This window comes from Peromyscus maniculatus, chromosome 7, assembly GCF_049852395.1.
Source record: "Peromyscus maniculatus bairdii isolate BWxNUB_F1_BW_parent chromosome 7, HU_Pman_BW_mat_3.1, whole genome shotgun sequence".
In the NCBI taxonomy this organism is placed as follows: Eukaryota; Metazoa; Chordata; class Mammalia; order Rodentia; family Cricetidae; genus Peromyscus; species Peromyscus maniculatus.
In genome coordinates, this window is record NC_134858.1 from 67,528,407 (window position 1) to 67,553,149 (window position 24,743).

General features: G+C 42.4%; 1 protein-coding gene across 3 annotated transcripts; it reads left to right on the forward strand.

Moving 5' to 3' along the window:
• The first annotated feature begins 2,294 nt into the window (after positions 1-2,294).
• Bnip2 (BCL2 interacting protein 2) lies at positions 2,295-24,396 on the forward strand. 3 transcript variants are annotated; one of them, XM_076576594.1, is made up of 12 exons: positions 2,295-2,428; positions 7,054-7,160; positions 7,710-7,777; positions 8,910-9,086; positions 10,889-11,065; positions 13,298-13,400; positions 14,256-14,387; positions 15,672-15,758; positions 15,858-15,956; positions 16,617-16,652; positions 19,411-22,809; positions 22,846-24,396. In XM_076576594.1, the coding sequence occupies exons 2-11, from the start codon at positions 7,111-7,113 to the stop codon at positions 19,460-19,462; spliced, it is 981 nt and encodes a 326-aa protein (XP_076432709.1). In that variant the 5' UTR covers positions 2,295-2,428; positions 7,054-7,110; the 3' UTR covers positions 19,463-22,809; positions 22,846-24,396. The 3 variants fall into 3 exon arrangements, with proteins under 3 accessions (XP_076432709.1, XP_076432710.1, XP_076432712.1); XM_076576595.1 differs by lacking the exon at positions 16,617-16,652; XM_076576597.1 differs by lacking the exons at positions 2,295-2,428; positions 7,054-7,160 and adding an exon at positions 7,213-7,231.
• The last annotated feature ends 347 nt before the right edge of the window (positions 24,397-24,743 follow it).

The window sequence follows — 24,743 nt, forward strand, 5'->3', positions numbered from 1 at the left end:
GATGAAAACTAAGCAGGAGGTGCACTCCTGTAATCCCTGCACTTGGGAAATGAAGGCAGGAAGATCAGGAGTTCAAAGCCAGACTCGGCTGCATAGCAAGTTTGAGGCTAGCCTGGGCTACACCAGATCTTGACTTTTTTTTTTTTTTTTTTTTTTTATTTTCGAGACAGGGTTTCTCTGCGTAGCTTTGCGCCTTTCCTGGAGCTCACTTGGTAGCCCAGGCTGGCCTCGAACTCACAGAGATCCGCCTGGCTCTGCCTCCCGAGTGCTGGGATTAAAGGCGTGCGCCACCAACGCCCGGCTCAGATCTTGACTTTTAAAACTGTGAAATAAATGAACGAATAAATAAATGTGATGAAATGTACTTATAAATGTGAAAAGGAATTCATGATATACTTAAAAAACCAAGGGGAAAGGAGCACTAGAACTGTAGCTCAGTGGTGGAGTGCTTGTATCCAAGGTCCTGGATTCATTTCCAAGCACCATAAAATAATTTTTCTAAGAAAACTAAAAAATACATTTAGAAAGATTTAAATAAAATACATTGTAAACTTAACTACATTATCTGATTTTTAGAATGATATGCAATTAATATATGTATATCCAATCTCAAGTATATAAATAAATGTAACTTCATAATGCTTATCTTTTTGGTTTATCCATTGTCTCTAATGTTTCTAAAATAAGAATAACTAGTTCATGAAGTGGAGATAAAAGGAAAATGTATTGGTGTGGTTTACTCAGAACCAAACATAGATCAAGTTTATTTCATGACTAACTTAACGATAATGAAGAACTAAAGACCACAAAAACCTCACTCCTTCCATGAATGCAAACGATCTTCTGCCACCCTGTGGGGAACTCTGCACACTGCAGAACTGAAATTAAAATGGGAACTATGAACCTGTAACTGAAGAGGAAATGCTTTTCATGACCCAAGTGGTTTAACTAAAACTTTATCAGTCTGGCATCTGTTCTCCCTCCAGCAAATTACTAGGAAATTACTAGGGGAAATAATGACGCCTAGGGGAAATAATGACGCCTAACACCCGGGATCGCAATGTTCCAAGCACTCATCTCATAAATATGTACTGTTTTACCTCAAAAAAGCCCTGTCAGGTAGGTATTCTTTTTCCTCCTATTTTATAGGTAAGTCACAGAACACCTAGCTCTACCAACAGAGAACAAATCTGGACTGTGACTGCAAAGTACTGTTTGGGGTCAATTTGAAAAAAAAAAAATTGACTTTACCATTTCCTTTAGGAGGACTACCTAATAGAATTGCCCAAACAGTTAACTGCTAGACCTTTTACAGGTTGAGCAAGTACAACTTCTAAGAGGGATGCTAGGTCCTCCAAAATAATAGTCCCTTGAATTTTTTAAAAAGTATGCTTCATAGACTGGAGCCCTTCTGAAAATCATTCCTGGTCCACACAGAAAAGTACAGAAATTGAGCTCCTTTGAGGCATTTTTACAACAGCCAATTTTAGGGTTGTTGACTGTGTAAATAAACTGTTTTTACGTAAGACTTCGGGTTTTTTTTTCCTTCATATATCTATTTTTATCAAGCTATGACCCGTAAATAATTGGGAAAAGTATGTTCAAAAGGTGAGGAAATGAGATCTCAGAAGAGCGCTTACCAAGCAGGCAGGAAGCCCTAGGTTCAGTTTCTGCAACCACTTAAATGGTGTGCTAACAATCATGTTGGTAATCCCAGCACTCTGGAGGCTGGGGCAGGAGGATTAGGTCAAGGTTATTACAGCTACACAGGGAGGAGTTCAAGGCCAACCCCGACACATAAGATCCTGGGGGGTGGAGGGTGGGGATAGGGGGTGGAGGAAGGAGGTGGGGGGGGTAATTACTCCCAGAAGCACTGCTAGAAAGCAAAGCTCTTCACATTGGAGAATTCTATCAAAGTAGGATTCTTCTAGGACCTGGCTATCCCACATAAGACATCGGCTATCTTTCACACCGTTTGCATTCATTTTATAACTCAGCTAACGTCATGTTAAGTAAAGGCAAACAGAAAGAAAGTACTGGCCCTCCCAGACAGCAAGGTGATGTCGCTACAGACATGGGAAAAGACTCGGCAGGCTGAAGACAGCAAACCCGGACGAGAACCGCGCGTGCGCAGAGAGGAGGGCCGCTGGGGATTTGGTGATGACGCTCCGTCTCCGCTTCCTCCCTCAGCCGCGCCCGGCGCCGGTCCGGAGGTGGTCACTTCCGCCGGGGCGTGCGCACTGAATCCGGGTCAGCTGCTGCCGCCGGGACTGCAGCTGCCACCGGCCGGGAAGCGCTGGGCCCCGTCTCCACCGCCGACCAAGGGCAGCGGGCTCTGCCCGCCGCCGCTTTCTGCGACCTGGCCGTCAGCCCCACGTCGCCGGCCTGGAGGGGCAAAGAGGACGAGGGGGCCGCGGCTTCCTCCGGGGTGAGCGAGGCCAGGGGGAGCGGGCCGGGCTGGGGCGCAGCAAGCTGCGGGAGGACCGTCAAGGCCAGGCGGGGGCGGGGGCCGTGGACTGGCATGGTCGCGTTCCGGGTCCTGGCGCTGCCGGGCCCAGCCCCGCCCCGCCCCGGGCGCTGGTGCCAGTCTCGCGCCCCCTTCCTTTTCCGTCTGTGGCCGAGTGCCTGGGGCGGAACCTCCCGGTTCCTGGCTTCCCCTAGCCACGTTTGTTCCGTGTTCCTATCCGGCGTCAGTCCGGAGCCGAACAAAGAAACTTGGGCGTGTAATGCACCCCATAGCCTCGGGGGATGGACGCAGACAGCATACACAAACAGCATCCTATAAGTCATCAGGCTCTCTTGCACCGTCCTGAGAGTGCTATCCCAGGATGGGGTGTGTGCGTCAATGTCCGGTCCTTGCTTCTTTTAGGACACTTAACCTCTTCATTTAAATACTGGCCCAGATGCTTTGGATTTCTATATGCACCCGATGCTACGGAAGTGGCCTTCTCCCTAGGTCAGTTGACGTTCAAGCGGAAACTTATTTGGGTCTGTTATATTGCTTTGAAACGTCCTTTGTCCAGGGAACTCTTTGAGGACACAGCTTTTGCATTGTTTATCAAGGTAGTTATAGTACCATCCATCTGCGATTGTATTCTTTAGCCTCACTTTTAGGATCTTTTCTCTTATTCTTGAAATCCCACCTTGAATGAAACGCACTTTGCCTTACGACTTATAAGAATCCTTCTGCAATTGTAGAATTTCTTTTTCCCCCCCTCAAAGATTGTTTTTGTAAATGTTCTTGTGTCGCATGGTGTGGGCAACTGCAGAGGGTATCAGAACTCCCTGGAACTGGTGTTATAGGCTGTTGTGAACCGACAGGTGTGGGTGGTGGGAACTGAAATAGGGTCCTCTAAAGAGCAGCCAGAATTCTTAAACACTGAGCCAGCCTTCTAGCCTTCACTTGTAGAAAGAAACTCTGTAATTTATGAATGGATGTTTCTTCAAAGTTAGAATTGAAGTTATCTAGTTAAGTTACCCATACATGAAGTTACCAATGCTTCATTACTGTGCACATTTTTTGCTTGGTTCTTTTCATTTTTGTGTTTTTGTGTTTTTTCTTAGGGCTATTCTTAGTCTTCAAGTCTTTTCTATCTGTAGCTTTATGTTGTTAGACTGTGTGTATAGAGTAGGAACTAATTAGCATAAATCAGCATAGTTCCATCTTTAGGCATTACAGTACCTTTCACACTAAGTATAACCAAATCTGGTTTTATAGACCTGTGTGTGGAGTTGGTAGTGAACTGGAGACAGTATGCTATATTGTGAACAGTTCTGCTATAGATCTGAGAATCGGCATGTGGTCTTTTGCCTGGTGTCTAAGATAAAGGGGTAATAACATCACAGTCTATCTCACACATTTGCTGGTCAGTTGAGTTATTGGTTACTAATGGGTGTAAAAAAAAATGGTTAGTAGAGGTGAAATACTCTTTTGGCCAGTGGTTGTGTTTGTTCTGACTGGAGTGATGAAAATAAGTATGTCTCTCCAGACCCAAGAGTGGCCTTAGCTGACAATAGTCAGGTCTTTGGTTAGGCTCACATCCTATGAAGCAAGACAGTAGTAGTACTGCTAATTTTAACTTTACATTACAACCAGCTTAGAACACTAGCAGACTGTTGGAGATCAGGTGTGAGGGTGTAATCTACTTAAAGGTGTCAACGCATCTCCAATACCTTCTGCATACTGACAATTTAGTAAACGTGTTCTTAGAGATGTGTGTGTGTGTGTGTGTGTATCCTCTGCTATGTTTTCACAATTTTGAAAGCAGTTAGCACCATTCTAGTTTGTTGAGAGAACATTTTTGTGGAAGCATTTCATTTCATTCTTGAAAAACCTACATGATGGTCATAGGGGCGATGGATTGGCCAGTAAAGGCACTTGCCTGGAAAGCCTGAGCCCCTGAGTTTGACCTCTAGAACCCACATAAAAAGCCAGCTATAATCCCGGCAGTACTGTGGCAAGATGGGAGGAGGAGACAGGAGAATCACCTTGAAGCTCGTGGCCAGCTAGCTGGGAGCATGGAATAATCAAAGGAAATAGAAGAGAGACCCTGTCTCAAAACCAAGTGGACAGAGAGGACCACACCTGAAAACTGTCGTCCTCCCTCCACTCTGCTGCCAAAGCACACGCCTCTAACCCACCCACCCCAGCTGTGTGCACCAGTGCGTGTGTGTGTGTGTGTGTGTGTGTGTGTGTGTGTGTGTGTGTGTGGCGCGCGCGCGCGCGCGCCTGTTTAAAAAAGATAGGATTTTAGAATAGTGACAAGCAAGTGTGGAGGACGTTTCCGGGGATTTTTCGTTGGTCTTCATGGGCATATAGGCTGTTGTTCCTAATGAATGGAAATAATAAAGCAGAGCCTTCTGTGTCCGTGCTGGCCTCCTGCCACCTGTGTTTGGTTTCAGCATCGCCTGTCCCTAGCAGCAGTGCCCAGACTACGTGATAGTGAAGTTACCTTGGAGAACTGTCAGTCACAGCCTAGGTGGGTCAAAATAGGGTCCTCATACTTAATTTGGCTCATCTTCCTAAACTGCTTGTGGCTTTCTCCCTCTCCATCTCGGTTGGATTCACACCTCTCCTCTCAAGTTGTGTATGGAGGAATCCATCATCTTTGATTTTTAACCTGACTGGGGTCAAGGACTGTTGACTTGCTTATGAGTGCCACAGATAGCTGGCATAAAGATGTGCCACCAAGCTATCGAGACAGATTTTCCCCCTGTGGAAGTACGTTATTTCCCTATTTTAAAGCACTAAAAGCAAACCTGGGAAATAACCAACCAACTGTGAGTCAGAGGCATCCGGATTCCCTCCCGAGCAGTTGTGCGGGTTTCAACTCCTTTCTTGCTGTTTTCCTGTTCGCACAGCTGCTTGGTGATAAAGTGCTTCCAAGAACAGAGCTCGATTGTTGCCTTTTGTTTTTATCTACCTAGTGGGCCGCCCCCAAAGTTCTTGATGAAATGGTGGAGTTAGTCTCGGTTTCTCTCTGTCCTCTCTTTGTTTAACTAGCCTAGATAACCGTCCCCATAACTAAAATCCCACAGCGATACACAGAGGCATCTGGACATCACGTGACTGAGGACGTTAGCATAAACTTGAGGAAGTGGGCTGTGAGGGCACAAGGACTTGGGCTTTTTTGTGTTTGCCTGTAGTGCTGAGAATTGAATTCAGGGCCTCATGTGCTGAGCAGGCAGTCTCTGAGCTACAGCCCAGCCCTGCCTTCCTGCTCGAGTTTGAGACTGTCTAACCGAGAGGCTCAGGTTGGCCTTGAACACACAGTCTTCCTGCCTCAGCCTCTGAGAGAGCTGGGGTTACAGGCCTGTGTATAAAGAGTTCCTTTTGTTGTTTTAAGACAGGATCTTGCTGTGTAGCCCAGGCTAGTCTCGAACTCAGCAGTAATCCCCCTGTTGTAGGCCCCAGAGCACTGGGATTGCACACCTGAGCCCCGTGACAAACTTTCGAAGGAGTTAGTTTTCAAGTGACAAAGCAGTTAAGAGGCATTTCACAAGAGAAATATTTCCTCCAGCAAATAAGGAGTAATTTTACCAACAGTAATTTATATTGTGTGTATTTATGTTCTCACACTTTTTAAGGAAAACTCATAACAGGAATCCATTTATATAGTTTGAAGACAGCCTAAAGGGCAAGAACATGGTTCAGAGACAGAAATATAGTTTAGTGCTCTCTGTAGTAACTTACTCTGTAGATTGCTCTAATGTAAGTGAGGTGAAGCTCAGTGATACCTCTTGTTGTTTCTGTTGTGTGTACTTTTTACCAACTGATCATCGTGACTTCTTTTTTAAGATTTGTTTTTTATTTTATGTGTGAGTATTTTGCCTACATGTCTGAACGCCATGTGCATGTAGTACCATCAAAGGTCAGCAGAGGTAGTGTGATGCCCCTGAAACTGGGGTCTCAGGTAGTTGTGAGCCATCATGTGGGTACTGGAAACTGACCACTGAGCCATCGCTCCAGCTCTTCTTCATGACTTCTTAGACTGTACTTCAAATGTCTTATTCGGTGAGACAGAAGGTAAGTCAATGCTCCTCCTTATAAAGTGAAAATTCTTACAGTTTCTTACAAAACTAAAGTTAAACTCCGGGGCTTAAGTTAAAATGTATAGTTGCATATAAGAAAGCATCACGAACTTGAGTGCTGAGCTCAATGAGAGAGGTGTGGTACAAATGGAAGCACATCAGAGATTCGTACAGTTCATTTGCTGGCCAAGCTCCTGGGTAGACTCTAAGTGACTCAATGGAGAGGGGAGCTGTACACACTGCATAGCACTGTGCTCTGGTGCCTGTAAGTTACTAGTGCACTTTCTAGAATCACCCCATCCAGAACACAAGGCTTAGTTAGAATTCTGTGACAGAAAAGACATTTAATTATCTGAGATAGGGTCAAGTTTCAGCCTGGTGAATGGATGTCCTAACCAGATCACTGAGCTAAAGCCCCTGTGGCTGCTGGAGTGGAGATGTGAACTTGGGTGGGCTTTTGCACCTTTGCAACAGATGAAGAGGAGAGTGGAAATCGAGCTGTTGTCCATCCTTCCCTCCCAGGACCTCGGCTGCCTGGATTGCCAGGAGCTGGAAGTTGACATTGAATCCAGGCTGAGGATGGAAGGTGTGGAGCTGAAGGAAGAATGGCAGGATGAAGATTTTCCAATGTGAGCAGCACTGTTTCTTACACGGGTTTGGAACAAAGCATCAGAATTACTTTATTGAGTGTTCAGCTCATGTATGTTGGGCTTCCTTTAAAAGGTTTCAAGTGAACGTCATTTTCCAACTAAATATGTGACTGGTTGTCTTTCATATTTGTTTTAATCACTTCAACTCAGATTTTCAGCAAGCTGTGCTTTACGCTGAAGGCCTTTAGAGGAATGGGTATCAGTCGTGTGCAAGAGTGAATGGTGTCCTCCGTAACCCCAGCACTGGGGAAATGGAGACCAGACCCCCAGGGCACACTGGCCGGCCAGCCTGGGCTATTTGCTCAGTCCCAGGCTAGTGAGAGATGCTGTCTCAAACAGTGGCCGGCACCTGAGGAACATCTTGGGACTAGCTTCTGACCTCCTCATACATGCATACAAACTGATTTGTAGAGCTTAAGAAACACGGCTTTAGTCCTTATAACTGTGAGCAATATTTTTAATGGACCTTTGAACATGGAAAGGATTGTTTTGAATTTCTGGGTTAAAGAGTATGCTTTCGTCCTTTAGACCTTTACCAGAAGATGACAGTATTGAAGCAGACATACTGGATGTAACTGGTCCAGACAGCCAACCTGGTAAGAACTACTGACTTTCCGTGAAGCTTGTGTTACTTTTGAACATATCTCTTTGTAGAGAGGAAAACAAAACAAAACACATCGAGCTTTTATTCTCATAGAGGGAACCAGAGTTTTTGGTTTTGGCAAATCCTTGAGAAATTTAACTTCATAAAAAATATGCCTTTGGTTTTGGAAATTTTTGTAAGGAGTGAAAGAGACCATATTAATAAGAACTGACTAAGAAGTCTGCCTCTGTTATTTAAAAGGACATTGATACATTCTTGATCTCGTGACAAAGAAGCAGTAGTAAATAAGTCTTTTAAGAGGAGAGAGTGCTGTTCTCAGAGTGAGTCCACCTCAGGTATCTCACAGAGGAGGAGAGTGCTGTTCTCAGAGTGAGTCCACCTCAGGTATCTCACAGAGGAGAGAGTGCTGTTCTCAGAGTCCACCTCAGGTATCTCACAGAGGAGAGAGTGCTGTTCTCAAAGTGAGTCTACCTCAGGTATCTCACAGAGGAGAGAGTGCTGTTCTCAGAGTGAGTCCACCTCAGGTAACTCACAGAGGAGGAGAGTGCTGTTCTCAGAGTGAGTCCACCTCAGGTATCTCACAGAGGAGGAGAGTGCTGTTCTCAGAGTCCACCTCAGGTATCTCACAGTGCTTATAACTAGTTCTCTGGGTCTGGTGTCATCTCTTGGACTCTGCAGGCACTGCACTTGTGTGCACATACTCATACATAGACACACACATATGCACATATTTAAAAATATAAATAAATTGGATCTGAGGAGATGGCCTAGCAGTTAAGAACACTTGCTGCCCCTGCACAGAGCCTGGGTTCAATTCCCAGCATCTGCATTGCAGTTCATAGCCATCCATAACTCCAGTTTCAGGGGACCTGATGAACTCTTCTGGCCTCCTCAGGTACTATACACGTGGTATATAGACATACATGCAGGCAAAACATCCATACACATAAAATAAGTAGAATAAAAATGTATCTTTTTTAAAAAGCAGTGATCACAACCAAGTTTTATGAATTCTTTGGGATTTTCTTTTAAATGTTTTTCTTAAGAATGAAGCGACTGAAATGTTTCCCTTTCATCTGGGGCATCTGAGCAGTCCAGTCTTCTTCCTTGTTTTCTAATTTCAGGCTCATTAGAAGTTAATGGAAATAAAGTACGTAAGAAACTAATGGCCCCAGACATCAGCCTGACCCTGGATCCTAGTGAAGGCTCTGTGTGGTCGGATGATTTGGACGAAGGTGGGGAGGTTGATCTGGAAGGCTTAGACACCCCATCAGAGAACAGTGATGAATTTGAGTGGGAAGGTAATTCACTGTTTTTATATGAGCTTTGTGAATGGATGTTTATATTACATAGTGTTTATCATGGGATTCTCTTTAGGAAAAGTAGGATGTGGCCAAATCTTAAACATGAAACCTGCTAAAATCCATTGAAGGATTTTGTTTGAAATATGTTATTTTTTCTGCAGTTCCTAAGTTTGTTACTAAAGTAGAAGATTCTGAAAATACTTGAAGTTTTCAAGACTATAGATAATGCAGGTAGCTTTCATTTAGTTTAGTTTTGTTTTGTTTTTCCTTACTTGACCAGTATTGTAATTTGTTTTTCCATAGTTGCTTCATAAGAATTGCTTAATATTCTAGTATATTCTTGTTAGTCAATCTAGTAAGGAAAAGTCCTCTAAAGAGACATATGAGGAATATACTAAAGAACACCTAGGGGCTGGGCACAGTGGCACATCCCTTTAATCCCAGCACTCCAGAGCAGAAGCAGAAGGATCTGAGTTCCAGGCTAGCCTGGTCTCCAGAGCGACTACACAGATCCTGTCTCTAGTAATAATACTGATAAATACCTAAGGATAGGCAGGAGAGGTGCCGAAGACAGCCGCACCTGTACAGCTGCCGCCGCCTTGAAGTCGGGAGTGTTGGCCCCAATCTGACGGTGCCATTGTAATCACTTTGTGTTCAGAGGCATTGGTGTGTGTTTTGCTTTGTGTGCTTCCTAGAATTAGGCAGTGGTTGATTATACTATTTAGACAAATGTTAACCTTTTTGTTTCATCTTTAAAGTGAAGTATGCATCAAAACTGTACTTAAAAGCAGTAGACACTTTTGGGTAATGAAGAGTGATACTCTGTAGCTTTTGTTCTTTTTTTCTTCCCTGTTTTACTGGTTCAATAAGCAGCCCAGTAAGAAGCAGTCTTTTATACAGACACTGAAATAGTTTTCTGCCTGTGTGTTTTGTCTCTTCTCTCCTTAATGCTGCTGTAGTCATTGCCTGGAAGGATATTTTCCGTTAACAGCTTTGTCTTGGAAACAACTAACATGCAGTAGGTTTCCCCTCCCCCATCTTTTGGTAAGGACTATCATACTAAAGTTTTGAAAATCATAGCTTCATTTCAATCAACTAAACTGCAATCTGCACACATAAATTGTACGTAATCATTGGTGCTTTGGCTAGTGTTAATTTATATAAATTTTTGCATGTATTCTTCAGAAAAGTACGTGTCAGCTTTATAAAATTGATCAAATGGAAAATGATCACTGAGTAGTTAACCACTTTCTATCTTGTATTACAGTGTTTTATAATTAATGTATGTGCTAAAACACAATTGGTTACTTGAAGTAAGCTGTGCTAGTAATTCTAATGGACACCATTGCCCTGAATGAAATCTGGAAAGGCATGCAAGGCCAGTGTAGCAAGATTTCAATGGCTGTATCTTTGCTGAGCTGGTGTATGATGCACTATAACTTGTGCTTTGTTGAACTGGGCAATAGAAAGTTCTGGTAAACTGATTTTAAAGACATAAATTGGCCTTAAGTAAAAACAAGCCTCTTCTTGTAACGTAGGTGATCATTTCAGCTAGTGTATTAAAAATTCTTTGTAAATAGTCGGATGTGGTGGTGTGCACCTATTCTCCCAGATACTGGGAGACTGAGGCAGAATCACCTGAGCCTGTGAGTGTGAGGCTAGCCTGGGGAGCACAGCAGGACACCAAAAAGAAAACAGAAACACTTGGAATAATCTAGATAGTAAAGTGGTTAACATACAATTTTGATTTTTATTGTGTAAATAACAGTTTGTGATTCAAAAGCCTTTTATTTTAACAGATGATCTTCCCAAACCCAAAACTACTGAAGTCATTAGGAAAGGCTCAGTTACTGAATACACAGCCACAGAAGAAAAGGAAGATGGACGCCGCTGGCGCATGTTCAGAATTGGAGAACAGGACCACAGGGTGGATATGAAGGCAATCGAACCCTACAAAAAGGTTATTAGCCATGGAGGTAAGGCTTTGGGAGGATCCTCTGAATCTTTAGACACAGTGTCCCAAATCTAAATGCTGTCAGAAAATGTGCCTAGAGATAGTAGCTTATTTTGAAAGAATAATGAAAATTTCTCAACTCATTTTAAGAATATAAAAGGGTTTTTGTCTGTTTGTTTGTTTTTTGTTGTGTTTAGGGGGGTCGTTTGTGTTTTGGTGTTTTTTCAAGACAGGGTTTCTCTGTGTAGCCTTGGCTGACCTGGAACTCACTTTGGAGGCCAGGTTGGCCCTGAACTCACAAAAATCCACCTGCCTCTACCTCCTAAGTGCTGGGACTAAAGGCATGCACCACTACCATCTGACCTTGTTTCAACTTTTTTTTATGTGGATGGATATTTGTAGTAGGAAGGTTTCTCCTGTTCTGCCAGACCCCCACAGTCTCATGACTCACTTATAAAATAATCACTCAAAAGCTTATATTAATTATAATTGCTTGGCCATTAGCTCAGGCTTATTACTGACTAGCTCTTACACTTAATTTAACCCATAATTCTTAACTATGTTTAGCTGTGTGGCTTGTTACCTTTTTTCAGTTCTGCCTTGACATCTTGCTTCTTCTATGTCTGGCTGGTGATTCCTAAGGCAGCCCTTCCTCTTCCCAGAATTCTCCTCGTCTGCTTGCCCTGCCTATACTTTCTGCCTGGCTACTGGCCAATCAGCGTTTTATTTATCAACCAGTCAGAGCAACACATATTCATAGCATACAGAACAACATCCCACAGCAGATATTTTGTCTATATATGTCTGGACACCACCATTTCTGTGTGTCATGTCTCCATAGAGTCCAGAAGAGGGCATCAGATTCCCTGGAACTGGAGTTAGAAATGTTTTAGAGCTGCAGTGTGAGTGCTGGAAATCAAGCCTGAATCCTCTGGAGGAGCAGCCATGTTCTTAACTGCTGAGCTGTCTCTCTAGCCCCAGGAATATAAAAGGCTTGAAGTAAAACAATAGAAGGACAATTAAGAATTATTTATGTAGGAGCTGGAGAGATGGGTCAGCAGTAAGAATACTGGCTGCTCTTTCAGTGAACCCAAGTTCAATTTCTAGCACCCACATGGTAGTTCATAGCCATTGGCAACTCCAGTCTCATGGGACCCAATATCTTCTTATGGCCTCTGCAGGTACCATACAAATAACTTTTTAAAATTATTTTTATATGTTTACTATAAGTTTAAGAAGTATAGTAGTTTCACCCTATATGTTCACTTCTCAAAAGGACTTAGGTTCTTAAACCCTTTGTAAGCATTTACACTTTATCTTAATACATAGATAAGTTTCAACAAAAGCTTGTATGTCTCTCAGTATATATAAACATGTATGTAAATGCACACATAGGTATGATCCATGCTCATGAAGAACATTTCACTTTCTCCAGGAAGCTCTACACCCCTTTGCAGTAAGCCCATCCTCTCTAAAAGCCACTACTCATAATGTGCCCCGTAATCAGCCTTGCCTCCGAAGCATGGGACTAGTCTCACATGGTGTGCAGTTCTTGCACTGCTTGTCATTCAGCATGCTTTTGAGCTTCATCTGTGTGTGTCTGGTTTATTCGCTATCACTGAATATTTCGTTGTCCATGAAAACTGCATCTGCATCCGTTGCAGCACTAGGTGTAAATTTACAGTTTGTATGCAGCTAGCGTGCTGCAGTGTTGACACAAGCTGCCTCTTGAGCTTTGACTGCAGCCTTTCCTTTCCTTCTAGCTAGTGGAGTGTGCACTGTTGATTCCACATGTTGAGTGGGGCACCCACTTGGCTTGGTTATAGGCTACACAAGATAGTTCGTTCCCCTAGAAGATTTGCAAGTGAGTCAGAGGGCTAGGGAACTGCAGTTGTCACTCTGTTGGTCCGACTGTACCATGTAGGAATTCTCCCGGATGCTGTGCAAATAGTGTCCACATCTCCATTACCAGAATGCAGTGCGCTCTGGATAAACATGTCGTATACCCCAAGTCCCAGCACTGGCCAGGTGGGCTTTTCTTTCTCATAGGAAATTGTTCCCACTTAATTTACTTGGCCAGATGCATCCCTTGGTCATCTCTATGGTCTTCATTCATCTGGAAGCTCTGTGTGTGCGCGCGCGCGCGCACACACACACACACACACACACACACACACACACACAATTAAAAATGATAATCCTTCAGAGTAAAATTGTGCCAAAGATTTTACCCTTCTTTTTTTTTTCTTCTCAGGCTATTATGGGGATGGTTTAAATGCCATTGTTGTGTTTGCTGTCTGTTTTATGCCTGAAAGTGGCCAGCCTAACTATAGATATCTGATGGACAATCTCTTTAAGTAAGTATGTCTTAACAAGATATTTAAACAGAATTCTGAGCTAATGAGTTTATGCTAGTGAACTAAGTCTTGTAAAAATGAGAAAGAAGCCAGCTTGATGGAGCAGGACAATAATCCTGGCTATTTGGGAGGTTGAGGGAAAAGGATCACAAGTTGATGGCCCAACTGAACTGCATACAGATCAAGGTTAGTGCCAACTTGGGCAACTTAATGAGACCTTGTCTCAAAATAAAATGTCAAAAAGACTAGGGTGACAGCTCAGTGACAGCTCTGGCCTGGCATGTGTATACCCCAGTCAGACAACAGTAATAACAAAATATAGACGTTACCCTGTTTCTGAGTCCCCAAGTCTTTATCCTTTAGCATTATGAAACTGCATTTTCCAACTCAATAGAAAAAACATACTTCTTAAAATTAGTATAGATTATCTGTTCCAACTCTGTTATTTGGAAACGCATTGCTTGAAAAGGTAACTAACTGACCATCTCAAAATTGTATGACTAAACATCTCTCCCTGGGGACTCAGCATGATGGATGAGCTGACTAGGTTTTCTTTAATTTCCATAGTCACTATTTTTCTTGGCTTAGTCTAGTTTTCCATTTTTTACTGCAAAGTTCTGAAGCATACACAGAAAAGCAGTGTGTGTCAAACCCTGGTCCCACCTGTCCCCTGACTGCACACAGTGCCATTCAGTCTGTATGGGTTTGGTGGGACTTTGTTTTAAACAGTCACATTGTCAGCTACTACAGGTGTTGGCTCTCCTCATGGGGGCAAGAAGGGAACTGTGTTATTTTGGGAGCCTAGTTCAGTCCTGAATGGTGACATTTAAGACATGTACTTAATTGTCTTTATAGATATGTTATTGGCACTTTAGAGCTGTTGGTAGCAGAGAACTACATGATCATTTACTTAAACGGTGCGACAACTCGAAGGAAAATGCCCAGTCTGGGATGGCTGAGGAGATGCTACCAGCAGATTGACAGACGGTGATGTAGACTTGGCTGAGAGATTTTTACAGTAGTTCTATTGAAGTATACTTTCTGTTGCTGTTTAAAGATAGCATGTCAATTTCTTCAGTTGTACTTATCAATTTCTTAATGTTTTTATTTTCTAAAGATGGCATTGTACAGTGTCATGGAGAATAACTTGAGTCTGTGCTTTGTTAAGTAAGAGTGATTTTAATTCTTCAAAACACACACGATTGTTCTCCATTCTTTCTTATGTCATTTGGAACTCATTCTTACTCATCTTGGAAAGGATGGAGAATGTTTCTATACTGCTTTGCACAAGTTCTGTGTGGAAGCCAGGGGTCAACCTAAAGTTATTACAGTCACTGTCCACTTTATTTTTCAGAAAGTTCTGATTCAGCCCTGGATCTCATTGACTAGGCTAAGCTTGGTACCTAGAGAGTCCCAGCACTGAGATTACATGTCTGCCACAACATGCTTTTCTCTTTGTATCTGGGTTCAGGGGAATGAGACCCAGGTCCCCAGGCTTACACAGCAGGCACTTTACCTACGAGGCTATCTCCCCAGCTCACAGGTCTTTTAAGAAGACTAGCCCAGCTATAGTTTCCAGAACAGACATTACAAGTGTGTTCTCTTGACTCATTTGTCCACGCCAGTGGGCACCTTTACTCTTGCTAATGGTTTGATTTTGCCTTAGCTGATTCAAATGGTTTACTCAAATCTGTTAATAGGTTTCCTGTTAATAGGTTTCATATGCAAACATGTTAGTTATCCTTTGTGATTTTTTTAAAATCATATACAAATGCCTAAGAAAGAGGTTTTACTTTTTAGTGAAGATTTTTAAACCTCTAGAACGCGCTTGGGTCCGATTCCTTTGCTCTCTCTTTTGTCTTCCCTGTGCTGTCTTTACAAGTCAGTGCTTTTCATGGTGTTAGAAACAAGAGCCTGTTTCTCCCAGACTCACAGAAAAAAATGGTATAGTTTTAGGATTTTACTTTTCTGAGCTCTTTTCCTGCTGGTCAGATGTGGATACCACTGTATGTGATAGGAGCCATTGAAAACAGGCAAGCTAAGACATGAATTTGCCTAGATGAAATAGTTTGTTTCACAGCATAGGAGTGATGTTTAGAATTCACAAATGCATTTTCTTGTCATTAGAAGTATTGTACCAAAATGAAAAATTTGGGTGACTTCTTTTTCAGTAATTTTGTACAAACTTGCACATACTTGCTTATGGCTAACTTTTTGTGTTATAATTTATAGAAATTTCTATAACTTTTTTTTTTTTTCTTTTATCTCCAGATTACGGAAAAACCTGAAGTCTCTAATCATTGTCCACCCTTCTTGGTTTATCCGAACACTTCTGGCTGTGACAAGACCGTTTATCAGGTAATTTTCTGAGGACCCTTTAAAAAAAAAAAAAGTCATTGAAATGTCAGTTTTATGTGTCAGAAATATTGAGGTAATTGTTTGTGTTTTCTTCTCTAGTTCAAAATTCAGTCAGAAGATTAGATACGTCTTTAATTTGGCGGAACTGGCGGAGCTCGTCCCCATGGAGTATGTTGGCATACCAGAGTGCATCAAACAGTACGTCTCCGCCCTGCTCTCATTCTGCCCCTGTTTCTGTGCAGGACGAGCGCTTTCCCTCCACCCGGGATTCTAGAACAGAGCGGGGCTTTGTAACAAGTCAGGAGAGGAGAGACTTTGCCCACCCCTTCCCCGTACATCAGCATTTTTACCTTAGCAGAAGTCATGGCTGGTCATGAGTCCTTTCTATGTTAAATGCTCTTTACAGTCTAAGAGACAGTTTCCTGAAGGACCGACCAGTCCTGAAGAGTCACTTCTCAGCTTGACGTATTCCTCTCCCAGATGGAATGAGTTTATCATGTTACTGAAGTGACTCATATTGCTAAAGAAATGAATTGTTGCTTAAATCAACTTGGTCTTAGTATTTCCAGAGACTAGACTTTTCTGTTTCACAGTTCACTTCCACCTGCCTCCGAAGGGATCAGTAAGACTGTCGGCGTAAACACTTGGCGTCACAGTGCTGTGGTGTGGGAAGGTGCTGGTCTCAGGGTTTAGGCCTAAGTGTGTCCAAACCAGAGTTTACTGAGTCAGTTTTTATTTTCTCCGTCATGTGCAAATCTTAGCACTTTGGAGTTGTGCCTGCAGACTTACACTTTCAGACTTTTTTTTTTTCTTTAATCTCATAATGTGCATTTACTGAAATAACTCTTCCCTACCAAGGTATGAAGAAGAAAAGTTTAAAAAGAGACAAAAAAGGTACATGCACACCTTGACTGGGTTGCATCTAGACTAGTCCATTTGCATCGCACAGACTAACCCTGCTGCTGGTTGGTTAGCTCGCAAACAGAGAGAATAGCACTTGTAAATATAAATGTTGCCCGGAGCCCAGTACAGAGCGCACCTCAAGCTCCTTCTGCCAAACATGAGCATACTTAATGCCTGTTAGCAACCAAAGCTCTTCTTCCCCTTGTGCTGGTCGGAATACGATGCTGAACCCAAGGAAAGGGCTGGGAGCCCTCTTTCAAATCCCAGGCCTTTGAAGACTGGTTCTCACTTTGCTTTTGAAATAGTTACACATTTTCAGCAACAGCTTATTCCCTCGGGGCCGATGGTTATATTTACAATGCGTATACTCTTTGGCTAACCAACATTGATTTTCTTTATATGCTTAAATGAAATAGCCTGCTAACCAGTCAAACTCTACATGTGATGAAATCCCTAAAATCCCATGTACCATTTAACAGTTAAACACTCCGATTTCCACTTGAATTTTGAACACTTTTGCTTTGAGTGTAACAACCTCTCATCTGTTAGTGTTTTTGCATAAAGGTGAAAGGTGGAGTATAAAATAGTTTACCATTTTACATAGTAGTTTAGAAAAGTGGAGGCCTTGGGTCTAATGTAGTCGTTTTAGGCTTTTGGTTTGGTTTGGTTTGGCGATGGTCTTACTCTAGCTGACCTCTCTCTGTCTCCTGCCTCGGTCTCTGAATGGGAGGTTAGGGCTCTCTACCGCCACACCCATTGTTAACCAATTTTATTTTTTTTAATTTAACAACAACGTTAGTAAAATATCATTTACTATGATCTTAGGAATTAAGATGAGAGATTTACGTGTATTACTTTACCCATCTGTGGAACCAGTTAGAACCTTGGCTGGTATAGTCTTCATTTTGAGCACTTTGATTCTTTGGATGAGAACTTAGCTTACCATGTAAGAGTCATAACTTGACGTGTCTGTACGCCACTCTACAGTTGAACCAAGACTCACTAAGTGATGTGAGCAGTGGCTTGGGTATGGGCTCTGCTTTCCTCTCTAGGCAGTGCTATGTATGTGCCAGAGGAGGGGCTGAGACTCAAAATAGCATCCATAATTGTAGAGTAGTTTGAAGCCACCTTCTACCTTCTGGACTTTAAAATGATTGGCTGGGAGTTGGAGGCTGGCGCACGCCTTTAATCCCAGCACTCAGGAAGCAGAGGCAGGTAGATCTCTGTGAATCAAAGCCAGCCTGGTCTACAGAGTTAGTTCCAGGACAGCCAGGATGACAGAAACAGAAATCCCATGTCAAAAAAAAGAATTGCTTCTGTTGAGGAAGTGTGCTGGTACTTCCCTTTTTTAAAAGGTTTTATTATTTGATCAACTGTCAAAAATAATTCAGGCATCACATAAAAAGTGAAGCTCAGACATTTAATTTTTCTTGTTTGAAACCTGTCACAGTTACTTCATCTTGAGTGTTCCTCCCTTGGAGTTCCTTCCACTCCCTCATCTTTCCTTATCTGTGTTCGCTCTGCTAATAGATACACACATGTATAAAATCTTAGTTGCCCTCCCCGCTTGCTTGTGCTCAGTCCTCAGTAGGGTCATTACACATACACATTCTAATTCTCATAAAACTTTCGTTAGCATTGAAAGGTCAGTTTGAGACACTTTTTCAATCAATTAGCTTTAAATATAGGAATATGTTTAAAACAAAACTTGGAGTTGTGGGTATGGCAAGCATGTTAGCGGTGGAATTCTGGATATGGGGGTTTCCCAGTGTTTGGTAGGAACTAAGGGTTGAAGTATAGTCCTTTGAAATTTTTCACCTGTTTCTGCAACTTGGTGTCTGTGGCCAGGCAGGTATCATGTTTCAGCAATGCCTACAATTACTTCTTAACAATAGTTCATATTGACAATATGAGCCATAGAGTGTAGGCCTTAACAGGAGTAGGTATCTAATCTTTGATGCCAACATACTGTAGTTTTACAACAGACCAGGGCTTTTTACTTTTGATTGACAGATCATCAGTGATCATAGGATGGAAACAGGTGTGAGAAGTACCTTCCTGCTTTGTCCCAGCATGACTTAAACATCCCAAACCAGCTATTGAGACTATTAACAGAGAATTAGAACTGTTATCATGTTATCTTTTCATCTCCATGTGCTTCAATTTTGGTAGGACCTTTGACCAACATTAATCCAGTGAGATTTTGTGACTCATGTAGATATCTCTGAATGTTGAGTTTCTGTAGGTTACTATCAAAATAAATGGAAGGCATTCATACACAGTGTACCAGTGAATTCCAGAAAATAGTTACCATTCTGTAAAGCACAGTTTGGTTTCTAGATTTTAAAATGTTAATTGGTCAGTTGGTGACTTTAGTGATATATTTAAATTTCAGTTAACAGTCAATTTTGAGAGAGTTTATTCCTCTCGACAGTTACCCACTAAGCTTCCTGCTGTAGTGGAATTACAAGTCATGGGCTCTCAGGATGTTTATGGCTATGGACATAAAGTATCTATAGCCATAAACAGTGACATTTGTATCCTTGCCAGTGTACTGTTGCTTAGAAAAATTCTGTTTCTTTGGGGAAATAATATGTGTTTGTTTTTTCTTTCTACTGTATCTGCTTTGTTTGCCAAGCTTTGTTTATTTAACAGAATAATCTGCTAAAAGTTGTCATTTTTCAGAAAGAAGCCGTCCAGTTGCAAGTTTCTTGGTTATTTCTAATTATCTGTGTTTCTCATTGAACAGAATTGATCAAGAGCTTAATGGCAAACAGGAACCACCAAACAGTGAGCAGTAGGTCAGCGTCCTGCCGGATGAGACAAAGAGCGCCAGGGAGGCGGGGCTCTTGTGCTCAGTGTGCATTCATGGCTCCAGTTTTTACATAATCTGTTACAAAATTTACTTGACTCCTTTCCAAATGGACTCTTGTACAAGGGACTGTTCACTGCTGTAATGGTTGGCAATTCTTGAATTTAGCTCTTTAATGACTAATTATATTGTAATCATTTTATATTGCTAAATAGCAGAGAACTACACTTTATATAAAGCAATTTTTGCATTTGTTTATTTGAATGATGCATCTTCAGTAAAATATTTATATACATAAATGACAAAGGAAAGAAATAATATATATTTTTTATGTTGGGGGCAATATTTTTTAGTGTGTACCTATCTCATGGAAGAATATACACACGCTTTTAAATATAAAGTGCATGTAAGACTTGTTTTTGTAAATGGTTGGACACATTTCCTGGGTAACTTAGGCTGAGTTGTCCTCAAGCAAGGACAGTTAAGCTGACACGGAGTCCCCAGGGTCGTGCACATGATCTAGTCAGTAGTAGCAGCCCAAGCTTCTCACTGGAAAGCACACTGCTTCTTAATGTGGTGGAAGAGCCTGCAAGTGAATGGCTCGCTTTCCTCTCTAAAGACGTTTTAGAACCAGAACCAGAGATTTTGAGAAGCTGGTAGTTAGGGTTTGTATATATGTATATAAGGGACATTTTATTTTACCCAAAGTCAGAACTGTTAAAAAAAGAGAGAGAAAGGAAGGGAGGAAGCTCTTAAGATGTGTTCACTAATGTGAAGCGAGCTGTGTCCGTGTGTGTGAAGCAGTGAGGTGGTGCAGAGCTGTGGTGAGTGTTCAGTCAGCTGCCTCTGGAGAGCAGATGGGCTGGTAGTGAAATGCTCTCGCGGAGCACTTTACCAGAGTACTTCCTCCTCAGTTATTGTCACAGTGCTGTTTGACCTAAGCAGATAGGTGGCCACATAGCTGTTGGATGGCATGACAGTGCTTGCTATACATGGGTGATTCTGTAAGTGTTGGAGCACCGCTGGTCTGCACTCAGGATGACATTTATTGTACATATGTCATGTGGTTAAGTGCTTTGACTGAACATTGAAATAAAATTTATTTGTGCCTCCAAACAGGGTTTAATTACCTACAAAATCATTCTAAACAACTTCTAGTCTTGTGTCATGAACTTGCCTGGCATATACATAAACTATGTATCAGCTTCGTACCACACAGCCCTTCCTGTAAGCTGTTTACAAGAGTGACCTAGCAAAGCAAAATTGAATCAGGTGTGATCTAAACTTAGAAGATTATTCCCTCCCGTACTGAACACCTGACCTTCACTAGTGTCAGGTTTTAGTGTTACGCTTCTATTGCAAAAGGGAACTTTTCTTTATTTCTTTGTCCTTTGCAGGCATAAATTTGACCTGCTAAGTTAAAACCAGTTACGGTCAAGCTGGAGGACTCTGGGTAGAACATCCTCACAACCTCCCAGCTTGGATCCAGCTCTCCACGCAGATCCTGTATTAGTGTCATTGCAGTAAATGGAGCCAAACCCATTTTATTTGTGTCGGTGAAGGAAGCTTTAGGAGTACTGTGTAGAGCCAGGCGTGGTGGCATCCCTCGTTAATCCCAGCCCTTAGGAAGCAGAGGTCCACAGAGCTCAGAGTTTAAGGCCAGCCTGGGCTATAGAGCTCTGTAGATCCTTCTGAACTTAGCCCAAGAATCGCGCACGAGGAGCTTGTAGAAGGTCTCATCTGTCTCAACTCAGAGTAGACTGAGCTTTGTCTTTGCTTTGCCACATTAAGTGCTAAGTGCTTGGACCTTTAGTTTCAAAATACAGACAGTGGCTACAGCTTTTTGTTGTGTTTACTTTTTTCAGAAGTGATTTTTTTTTCTGTAAAATTTTAAAAAGAAGTAGCCCATATTCAGTTAGAACATTTAAGTTCAAAGGACTGGAGAGCTGGCTCAGTGATGGAAAGAACACTTCCAGGTTTAGTTCCCAACACCCATAGCAGGCAGTTCATGCCTACCCATAACTCCAGCTGGTGGGATTCGATGCACTCTCTGGCCTCTGGGCACCTGTATACCATGGTAACACACACACACACACACAACTCAATCTTTTTAAAATGAATAAAATTCAGAAGGGACAGCCAAGTATCATGGCACATGCCTTGAATCCCAGCACTAGAGTCTGAGACAGGAGATTCTAAGTTTGAGGTCCATCTAGGCTACATAGCAAGCCCTCAACTCAAGGAATAAAAGGGATCAGCGCTAACGCTTGAATTATGGGGAAAACTGCTTTAACCTGCACTCGAATGACATGTGGTGCAGGGGTGCGCCCACCCTAAATGTAAATGCCTGTGAGACTGGGTTGCTAACTAGTCTGCTAGAGGAAGAGCCATAGTCAGTTGATTTTTAATTGGTAACAATAGAACATCCTCCTGCTTCATTGTATTCTAATCTCCATTACTAATTGAGTTGCAAGTGCATAGAGTAATTCTTTGACTTTGTGCTGGGGTCATGGATAAACTTAACAGGTTTAATTTATGTTTTTATTACCATCTTTGTTGCACTTTGGCTCCAATTGCTCCTTTTTTTATCCAAAGTTTTTCTTAGAAGATAATGTAATTCTGTGTTGAGCTTGATTGTGTGCCTGAAAAAGCACCAAGGGAAACTGTGATGTCCCTACATATTGAAGCCTTTAACTCAGGAGGCAAGAGGTGTGCTGAGCAGAGTTAGAAGATAAAATGAGAAAAAGGCCATTATAAACAAAGACTTGGTTATTAGCTACATGCCACCGAAAGTGTCCCTCTTAAGGGAAGTACTCTGTATGGCAGCGGGTGGTTCCATTTCCTGTACCCACAAGGAAAAGTAGAGGTCACAGAAGGTGTGGCTTGAAAAGGAAGCTGCAGATGGCACTTGTGATGACAATCTTGTTCTTTCTTCAGATAGAAGTGGGTCTGAATGGTGGCAGAGTAGCTACAGGGTCCAAGTTGAGACGCTTACTGCCTTCCACAGTTGGTAAACATTAATGTTGGCTTCTGTGCCAAGTGTCCCAATTTAGTGTCACCAGCTCCTTGACAGTATTCTTCCAGAGGACTTACGTCACATCACTGCAGCCATTCATGTGAGTGCTCAGGGAATTTGAAGAGGCAATCTCACGTAGAAGTGTTCGTTCTTTGCAGTGAACTATTCAGTTGAGAATTCGCACTAGGATACTTTAGTAGAGCAGGCCAGTTTCTTGATAGAATTGGTAGATCTGCATGAGAGGAAGCATTGGCCTTCCTTTTCCTGTGTTATAAGTAGAAAATTGTTGCCAAGTGGTGGTGGTGGTGGTGGTGGTGGTGGTGGTGGTGGTGGTGGTGGTGGTGGTGGTGGTGCAGGCCTTAAATGCCAGCAGTCTGGGAGGCAGAGGCAGGCAGATCTCTGAGTTCAAGACCAGCCTGGTCCTCGGAGCAAGTTCCAGGGCTACACAGAAAAACCCTGTCTCAAAAAGACCAAAAAGGGGGGCGGTTGGGGGTAGAAAATTGTTACCAGTGTTAAATGAGATTTGCAGAGACAGTTGACTGCGGAGGTGGCCACCCCATCTGCTTTGGTTTTGTCCTCTGTGTCTCCCTCCACTCGTCCCCTGGCCCCCGTTTTATTTAGATATTTCAGAAATGGATCTATCAAATCTCAGAGGGCTGATATAGGAGGAGTCTGAACACTTCCAGGCTGATACTCGTGCTAGTGAGTTTATCTTGTCCTAGGGGATGGGAATTGTGTAGGGAGTTGCTGAGACCACGAAGAACTGGGGCAGCAGCAGCAGCAGCAGGGCACTGTCTGCCCAGTGTTCTAAGCTAGTACAGAATGACCGGTCGGAGGAGCCCTTCACTCTCAGCTCCCCTTCTGAGAGTCTCAGTGAATTCAGAATCAGGTCGGCAGAAGCCAAATAATGGAGCTTTAAAGTCCTGAACAGGAACAGGAACAAAACAGTATGGAACAACAGTAAGGGATGACTACCATTTGAGTAGGACATTTTATTGCAATTATAAATAATATGTAATGCTTGTGGAACCAAATTTAAAATGCTATGAAAAGCTCACATGCAGCACTTGAAATCAAGTACTAGATGAGTTTTCAGGCCAAGCTTGATGGCATGTGCCTGTGAGGCCAGTACTCTGGAGGCTAAGCAGGGAGGATTGGGAGTTTGGGGCCAGCCTGGATTGCTTAGCAAGTTCAGGACAACCTGGCGGGTGTACACAGTGAGACCTGCCCTGGGGGTAGGACGGGGTGGGGTGGAGTAACATTTGGTGCATTCAAATTAGTAAAAACTGATACTAAGGTATTTGCTTCAGATAGCTGTCTAAAAGACTCCTACAGTAGTTTAAAACTTTGGGATTTGAAGTTTTTATGTATTTGTATATCCAGTTTGACAAGAACTTGATAACTGTCAGCTACTCCATTGGACCTTTGTATACAGAATTGCAAAAGGTTAATGTCCTCCTGAGAACTGCTTCATATTTCCTTACAGAAACCTAACTAGTAAATATTGACGTTCAGGGCTGCTGGCTTTCACAGCCTTGGGGTGCTGTTCACACACACACACACACACACACACAATTCAGAGTTCATCAGACACTATTGCACTTTGATTTATACTTCAAAAGTATTTTTATAACAAGCTCACATGTTGTCATTTAGACAAAGTTAACTCGCTGTGACCTTTTTTGCTGTTCTTAAATTGTATTTAACTAGTCTAGTACTGTCATTTCAGTGAGAATTCAGTTTGATTGTCTGCAGGATACAGGTTGTAGTTCTAGTCAGTGAGCAGCCCCTGATCAGCAAAATGTGCTGTTTTCTCTTCTTTTGACTTGTTATGAATACAGTGGTGTGTCCTAATTTGTTGCACGTATTACTACAACAATGCATTTTAATAAACTAGTTGGAATATACATTGGTGCCTTGTTTTCATCTTTAATTGCGCTAACTTTTTACACGGAATTGTCTGGTAAGCCTTTAAAATAGCCGGCCTTTACAGCCCTGCAGTGCGGGCACTTCTGATTCTTTTGACCCATAACAAGTTCAGCCTGTTTAAAATCTTAACGTTATTTGAACTTTAATCAGATTATTTTATTCTGGGATGCAGGGGTATGATTTTAAAAGGCTAAAAGCACTTGGGAAGCAGAGGCAGGCGGATCTCTGTGAGTTTGAGGCCAGCCTGGTCTACAAAGTGAGTTCCAGGATAGCCAGAGCTGTTACACAGAGAAACCCTGTCTCAAAAAACCAACCAAACAAAAAG